This window comes from Stigmatopora argus, chromosome 10 (genome assembly GCF_051989625.1).
Source record: "Stigmatopora argus isolate UIUO_Sarg chromosome 10, RoL_Sarg_1.0, whole genome shotgun sequence".
Classification (NCBI taxonomy): Eukaryota; Metazoa; Chordata; class Actinopteri; order Syngnathiformes; family Syngnathidae; genus Stigmatopora; species Stigmatopora argus.
In genome coordinates, this window is record NC_135396.1 from 10,224,369 (window position 1) to 10,232,808 (window position 8,440).

At 38.3% G+C, this 8,440-nt stretch overlaps 2 protein-coding genes across 3 annotated transcripts; one reads left to right on the plus strand and one right to left on the minus strand.

Annotated features, from left to right (window-relative positions):
• Window positions 1–485: 485 nt before the first annotated feature.
• Window positions 486–2,374, minus strand: bloc1s3 (biogenesis of lysosomal organelles complex-1, subunit 3). The gene is made up of 5 exons (XM_077612080.1): window positions 2,282–2,374; window positions 1,992–2,110; window positions 1,734–1,920; window positions 1,389–1,489; window positions 486–1,057 (listed from the first exon to the last, which is right to left on the minus strand). The coding sequence occupies exons 2-5, from the start codon at window positions 2,103–2,105 to the stop codon at window positions 872–874; spliced, it is 588 nt and encodes a 195-aa protein (XP_077468206.1). The 5' UTR covers window positions 2,106–2,110; window positions 2,282–2,374; the 3' UTR covers window positions 486–871.
• Window positions 2,321–5,941, plus strand: trappc6bl (trafficking protein particle complex subunit 6B, like). Of its 2 annotated transcripts, none has more exons than XM_077612082.1 (7): window positions 2,321–2,438; window positions 2,986–3,083; window positions 3,810–3,877; window positions 4,060–4,177; window positions 4,254–4,337; window positions 4,422–4,515; window positions 4,725–5,941. In XM_077612082.1, the coding sequence occupies exons 2-7, from the start codon at window positions 2,988–2,990 to the stop codon at window positions 4,754–4,756; spliced, it is 492 nt and encodes a 163-aa protein (XP_077468208.1). In that variant the 5' UTR covers window positions 2,321–2,438; window positions 2,986–2,987; the 3' UTR covers window positions 4,757–5,941. The 2 variants fall into 2 exon arrangements, with proteins under 2 accessions (XP_077468208.1, XP_077468207.1); XM_077612081.1 differs by lacking the exon at window positions 2,321–2,438 and adding an exon at window positions 2,546–2,697.
• The last annotated feature ends 2,499 nt before the right edge of the window (window positions 5,942–8,440 follow it).

Consider the following 8,440-nt stretch of genomic DNA (forward strand, 5'->3'; position numbering starts at 1 on the left):
TAAAATGCAGCAGTTGGAATTTCTGTGCTTATGGCCCCATCATGTGGCCAAACTAGTAGTCGTTGGGGATCTTTGTACCGGGAGTCTAGTAGCCTGATAGTATGTTAAATCCATTGACAAAAATTGTTATGTTTGACTTGTCTTGTGTGCAATGTGTGGAAACAAATACTATAACAAATATTTTCTTGACGAAAAAGAGGAGAAACTGTGTAAAACTGAGGCATAATGTAGTCATAGCTCAAAAATGTGGTTTATGTCCACACATCTACCTTTCCAGACAGCCCTGCTTTAGTTAGATCTTCTTTTATGAACCCATTATATCACATGATTGTGATTTGCTCCCCAAGGCCCCCCTCCCACTAAAATGGCTGCTCAAAGTGGTTGGGTAGAATGAAGTTTGAGATCCATGCTTAAAATGCTGCCCTTCTGACAGCACTTTGAACAGGATGAATAATCCTAATCATTTATTTTACTAAAGTCCAATAAACGTTTTCCTTTTTTTAATAAATCAACAAAGTGTCAATACACATAAATATACAATTGCTTATACAATACAGTAGTAAAATAAATATTGTAGGATCAATAGTGTACAAAATGTCACCAATTTCAACATTGAACACAGAAAAACATTAAAGTATTACTATTGTTGTTTAAAAGAGATGCAACTAAAACACTTAAATACCGATCATACACAAATTCAATAATTTCCAATTTATAGAACATTCCAACAATAAATATTAGTTTCCTTCACAACAGGTTAAGCAAACTGAATTAATGGAAAGCATTTTGGCCCACTATAATGCATAATTTGTGACCATTGGGGCATTTCTTCCATTTCTTAATTAGATAAGTCTATCTTTATTTGGTTTCTTCAAGATGCAGGTGCATTATTCTCATCTGAATGGTTCATTTTAAAATCAGGCAATATCTGGCAGCTCGTGATGATGTCCATCTTTTCAGACACAGCCTTCAGGTCGTCCAAAATCAGCCGAATACTGTGGGAAGCGTTGATAATGGCGGTCTGTGATGTGTTTAACTGTGTTGTTGCACTGCGGATCTTTGAAAAGAATAATAAGTTTAATTGAAGCACAATTAAAATAGATATTTATTAACATTAAAACCAGTCATGCATCGGGTTGGACACTTGCCTTGCTTCTATGGTTTTAAAACTGAGCACTTCATTCTAAACTTTACTTCAAATCCTACTATCAAAATAACTGCATGACGACAAAGTCAATGCTGTACTATTAAAGCGATTTAGATCACATTCTGATCTTTGCAAGAGCAGATTTTTATCAAGGCCCCGTTTTGGATCACATTATGTTACGCTGCTACTCATTGCATTATGGACAATGGGTTCAATTCCTATTTGAAGCATTGTTCAGTACCTCTTTGCTTGCACTGCCATACACATTCCGTAGCATCTGTCCCACATCAGTATAGAGACGGGTGTTTGATTCCTGCAGCTTCTGCTGTAATAACGTATCACCTAGTAATCAAACACCAAAAGCTGCATTACCGATCCAAATTCATGCATGGTAGTCTGGTTGGACACTCTAAATTGCCCCTTGACATGAGTGTGAGTAGAATGTTTGTGTGTCGCCTCCCTGTGATCGACTGGCCACCGATTCAGGGTACCCCCACCTCGTGCCCGAAAAGTCAGCTAGGATAGGCTCCAGCACCCCCTACGATCCTTGTGAGGATAGAGAAGTTTCAAAAAACGAATTAATTACCAAAAGGCTTATGGGTAGGGCTCAATCTGTCTTCCACAACCGATTGTATGTCAGGGTGATCTCTCACTACAATTAGTGGAGGAAGATCTCTTTGGAGTATTTGGGCACTTTCATGAGTAGCTGCAGAACTTCGGTCCGCTGTCTCCACTTCATCCTCACTGTCTGTTTCAGAAGCTTCCCCTTGAACCTATGTGGATAAATATAGAAATTAATTTGTATATAGTTTTTCTGTTGGCTTACAATTTACCACAAAACGACCTTGGCCCCCGCCATGGCCGTTTGAGACGGTGGCAGGGAGGTGATGTAAACCTCGTCATCAGAGTCTGTCTCGGACGCCTCACCCTGCACCACGATCGGATATCTGCTTGACATGTCCACTGGAAACACACATATGAGCAAATATACACACTGGACTGAGTAAATAACATTTAACCAAATTCATACTACGATATCAATAAGACCAACTGCTGCATGGTCACATATTCTAACTCTTCTGACAATTAAATGGAATACGAAGGTATATTAAATGATATAAAAGGAATACATACCCCGGTCTATCAACACTAACTTCCGACGTGAAGCAGATCACATGAGCAGACACGGAAGTAGCCTGTTCGTGATTTAAAACGCAGTATGTTAGGTCACGTGGAAAACAGCAATCCAAACTGTGGTAGGTTGAAACTGCAGTCAGCTGATCGTAAAAAGGTACGTTTCATTTTCACAAAACATGCCGCTTGGGCGGTGTTTATTATTATTTTTATTTTTTTGCCACGTACATACCATTTTAAAAAATAAATCTCGAAATAAATTCATGTAATAATTTTAAACTAACAATTTACCATGATATATATGTATGGTTTGTCATATTGAGCCACGAAATAATCCAGAGGGCTACGCTTGTTTATGTTACGAGTGAACCCCAGAAGTGTCTTTGTTTACGTCTTGAGTGGCACTTGGCTGACGGGTAGGCTGAATGAGCTATTCTACTTTTCACTTCGGTTTTGCATTTAAAAGAACACATCCCGATATAAATATATGTATCAATGTATGCCTCGTCACATTTAGATGAAAGGGTATCACTCGGCAAAGCATAGGGCTGTATAGTAACATTCGGACAGCTAGTAATAACCATGCTAGCTGGCTCTGGGTTCATGCTTCTAACCTAATATTTCAGACATCACTCACAAAAGATTTTTGTTTGTCATGTCTTTTTAAATAACTGATGTCTTGTTTTCTACTACATGGGTGTCAGGCATGGCAGACGACGCTCTATTTGAGTTTCTCCACATGGAGATTGTGGCACACGTTTACAGGGATCATCAATCCAGTAAAGGAGAGGCGGACAACAAGGTTGTATATGTTTTTTACTTTGCTTTATTACTATTCAAGCGTGCACCAAATGAGGTGCACAGCTCGTAATACAAAGCGAATATCTCATTTTCTGAATCACCTTATCCTCACAAGGGGCGCGGGGGTGCTGGAGCCTATCTCAGCTGACTTTGGGCCAGAGGCGGGGGACACCCTGAATTGGTGGCAGGAGACAAACAACCATTAACGCTTACACTCATACCTAGGGGCAATTTAGAGTGTCCAATCAGCCTATCATTCAAGTCATTGGAATGTGGGAGGAAACCGGAGTCCCCGCAGAAAACTCATGCAGGCCCAGGGAGAACATGCAAACTCCACACAGGTGGACCAACCTGGGTTTTGAACCCCGGTCCCCCCGAGGCCGACACATTAACCACTCATCCGCTGGCCTGCCCGCAAAGTGAATATGATCAGTAACAGTAACAACGAAAAATCTAATTGGCCTTTGGCTAATTAATTGGCATCTTCAGTTAAGTCTAAAAGTCTGAAAATTTTCAACACAGGCAGAATATATTTTTGCTTCCGAGTTACGGTGCAACACAGAAGTCACCTGTTTTAGTTATAAAAATAATACTTTATCTGAGCTGAGTGCACGCAGACAGATCACTGAACTCTTTCAGAATTACATAATGCACTAGCCTTCAAGTTCTATATTGAATACTTTGTTAGCCATGTGTGTCATAATGTAATAATTACTTTTCCATGCAGGAGAGGACCTCCCGTGTGTCCACTTTGGAGGCGATGGGCTACAGAGTGGGGCAAGGAATCATTGAGAGGTAGCTTGTTCAATATGATCACTATTTAACACCAAGATCGTGGATGTGTGTGGTAGATGAGGAATGGGAAATAATGGCAAATATATTGGGAAAAAATACAAATTCAACATTTATTTTTAAACTCCAAAAAGGTGTGTCTAATGTGGCCTTCAGTATATGTTTATTCTTTTTTTTCTGTCAAGGTTGACAAGGGATTCCCCCTGCTTCAAGGATGAGTTGGATATAATGAAATTTATTTGTAAAGACTTCTGGACAAAAGTATTCAAGAGGCAGGTGGACAATCTCAGAACTAACCACCAGGTGAAAGTAAAATTTAATTTTATTCATCATTTCTTATGAAAAATCACATCTTACATTTGTTTATCTTCTTCTTTAGGGCACGTATGTATTGCAAGACAACAAATTTCATTTGCTGACACAGCTCTCCAATGGTAAACAGTACTTGGATCAAGCACCAAAGGTCAGGACACATTTTAAAACATTTTTTCTTTATCAGAAATTACTGGCAAAACCCCTAAATTTCATGTGTATTTCCTCCCTGCAGTACCTCGCCTTTTCATGTGGTGTGGTGCGAGGTGCTCTATCCAATTTAGGTCTTGAAAGTGTCGTCACAGCTGAGGTTTCTGTTATGCCATCATGTAAGTTTGAATCTTGTTTGTCATTTAAAATACAATGAAATCTCATAAATTGAATGTTCCTAAAAATCTATCATTTAAAATCTGTTGACCTGACATTTTATCAATGTCACGTTTGTTGTCGTTGCTGTTATATTTAATATTTAATAATTTATAATCATTTTAAATTTGGTAAATTCAAATAATGAGTGTAATGCACTCTTTCTTTGCAGGTAAATTTCAAGTTGTCGTCCAGAAATTATGACAAAGTCCCATCCCACCTTGCTGCTTTGTTCAAGCACCCTTGTCCATATCAAGTTTTAATGTTACAAAGAAGCAAAGAAGCTCTCATTCTTCTTTCACATTAATACAGAAATAATTCAAAATAGTTCCCAGGGTGCTCAAGTAGGTAGGCTTGGTATCTTTCACTTTTTGAAACCAGAAAATGATTTTTTTTGCCAAACTTTTGATTTTTTTCTCTTTTAGTTTATGGTAAATGCTTTTGTCTCCCATTCTATGAAAATGAACACAAGCCCTAAATGCTCATAGGGTCATTTCTGGTTGATAGTGTGTTGTCTTTTTGCAATACTTAATGATAAAATATACTTGCAATTTCCTAAAAAAACGTTTTCAGTGAATTTACTCCAATGTTTATGCCAACTCAACTTTTGTTCATGTCAGTGTTTTTCACCTAAGTTTAAAACATGTTTTAAAACTCCCTAGTTTAAGTCTTAAAGAGTACACTTTTCAGTATTATATTTCATCGCACAACAAAATAGAATCCTTTGACTAACTCAAAAAGTAAATGCTATTGTTGTTTCAGCCACTAGAGGGTAATATAGCGTTGACATTCTGTTGTAAACAGTAAAGCCAAAGAACAATGTTGGTTCCTTAGATATCATTTATGCAGTATAAGACAAATGTGCAAAGACGCAGTCGACGGCAGACATGTTGCACCAGTGGAATTCAGTGTTTTTTTTTCTAGTTAGTTAGTCCCGGCGGAAAGGGGGTTTAGCGCGTCGGCCCTGCAGGTCTTCGGTCGAGGGATCGATTCCAGCTCAGTCCTCACTTTGCATGTTCTCCCTGGGCTTGCGTGGGGCGTACATTAACAATTCAATTGCCATTATAAATGTTTCACATGTTCAACAAGGTCACTCATTTTTAATGTAACCCATTCCTCCTACTTTTTTGATCGTATATCAATAGTTGCTGTATTGATAGGAATCACTGGTGCAAGTATATTCATACACACTTTTTTAAAATTTTGATTTTAATGTCTCACTTCCATTCAGGATAAAAGCATTTGCAACAAGTATTCAAACTGTAAGTTGACTGAGACAAATGCGAGCATGCATGTTCTCCAAACCTACTTAAAACTTGAAATGTACAAATCCTGTCTGAAAATAAAACAAGTCTGCGGGCAGGATTAGGGAGGGTGAAAGCCAGTGAAATTGAGGCAGGGGTGGGAATTGCAGAAATAAGGAGGCTGGAGGGAGACTTGAGTGAGGGGAAATGGGATAGAGAGAATTAGAAGCTTCTGTGGGAGGCTTGAGGGAAATTAAATGTTAAAAAGAAGAGTTTATGACAGAAAGGGGGAAGACAGGATGAGACCAAAAAGGGTGCAAATTCAAAGAGTGGTACATCATTTCTGTCCTTAATGTCCTGGCTTTATTGAATGATAACATCATGAGTCATTTTTATGAGTAAAATATCCTTGAATAGCCCATGTGTGATGCTACCCAAGTGATAAGAAAAAAATGTGCCTCTTAAAACAAAAACAAAGCAAAAAGATTCATTCCTCTTGTGAATGTCTTGTGTTTTTGTTAATGGTGTCAGTGATGGATTATAATTACACCAAAATACCTGAGTGCGCCAACTAAAAACAAAGCTCTCTCATGCTATGTTTGACGTAGGGTTATGAAAATTGGGAGGCACAAATAGAAATCCAAGAGTGTCAGAAGCCAAACTCAAAATGAAAACACTGTCAGTTTTTATCTTGTTTAATTTTTGACCATTTTCACATATTTGTCCGGATGAAACTTTTGTTGCTTTTTCTTTGAGGTTTCATTCATTCATTTTCCGAACCGCTCATCCTCACAAGGGTCACAGGCAGAGTTCATCCAATTGAATTAAAAGTTGGCTATCATCATCTTCTGACCTGGAACATTAACTGTGAACAAAATTTCGATGGGGAATCAACTTTCGCATTTTAAATTTTCTTTGCCAGTAAAGAAATGAAAAGCTCAATATATAACTATAAACATCCCACAGTTCACAGTTATAAACACAATCACAAGTCAGGTGTCTGTATGACATTTTGTTACATACATAACTCCACTAAGTTAAGAAATAACCCCAATGCTATATCTCAAGGTAATTAATTAATCGTAATTAACACATTCAAGTGATTGATTTTGATTTGATCAAACTCCTATTTGTTCTGGTGTATTCAATGTGTATACATTTCCAATTTGCATAATTGTTCCAAAATGCCTTGATTGATCAAATTTTTTGCTAAAATTAAAAAGACAGAAGCTCTAAACTTCCACTATTGGGTTGTGTTTTCAATCTTTTCCTGGAATGATCCAGTAGGATGCCACAAACTTTCATCCTTTCATTGGACCTCGTAGTTTTTTTTGTCTTCTCCTCCCACCCTTACTTTTCAGCCTCTGTCTGTTTTAGCTTAGTTATTCAACTTCCTTCACTCATGCATAGTGAGAATGAGTCTCTTATTCTTACACACGAGCATAAACTTTGTCTCTATGGGCCATATGTTGACCCGTGGTGGACCTGAATGCGGCCATCTGCCTTCCTTTCCTATGCCCCACAGGGCAAGAGTGTGGGAGAATGTCTTTCAGATACAATACAGCACACACAAACGCATGCCTTTAACCCCTTAGCCACTAATCACTCCCAGACAGCCCTTCATGTTAAAATTGGCAATTTAATCATCCTTGAAAGAATATAGATTTAAGTCATATAGAAGTGGTTGCCATCTATCATCTGCCATTGGTCCTTCTGCATTTTTTTGACAATTTTACTAGTTTACATTAAATTGGAAGATTGTCTTCGTGAAAACCTCTCTATTCTCATCCAATTTTATTAAGTGTTGATTTGGTTCAACAAAGTACACATTGCTCAAGTATCGAGCAAGGCACAAAGTAAATCCCCCCCACCCCACTTTACGTCTTTGCCTTTCCTCGGTGCATAGTTGTGCATTGTGGATTGGACTTTTGTCAATGGCGTGTAATGCAAGGTAACAAAAATACAACCTAGTGAAAAGAGATTCATAGCAGTGTTGTGCTAATGAAGCCAATAGCCCTATAAACTGCTGAAGCTGCAGTGTGAGAGGGACAGCCCTGAAGGAGTAAAATAAAGAAAGGAACGATGAACAGTGTGAGGGGTTGGACTGTCTTGGTGGCAAGTTTAGAGAGAAAGGAAATGGGTGGGAGACTAAACTCTGTAAGATTAAACTCTCAAACAAAGGGCTTCTTATCTCTGCATGAGATCTCCATGGAAAGCCTAGCTCTGTCATACAGGCTCTGGCGAGCTTGGGGAACGTATGTTCTATTCCATTTATTCCCCCTTTTTGCAAACGCTACACGCATGTAAAGAGAGCATCCACAGAGTCAAATATAATCACTGTTAAACAGAAACTAATCAAAATGCCTAAAAAATGTTGGGGCAGGGCAAATGTAGACAAGTTGCAGTCCAATTACCAGCTGTAATATTCTTGAATAATATCCATCATACAACCTCCTGATTTGGTACGAAATTCATTCCAATGTATTTGATAGTATATTAATTTTTTCATCCTGCTTTTCATGCGTGTCAACTCAAAGACAAGCCAGAGTCTGTACTAGCTTACTTCAGGGCAAACCCTAAATGCCAAGCAATCTTATTTTTCAATTTGCCTACTTAAGTTTAAAATGAGTGAGGTCTGGAAGAC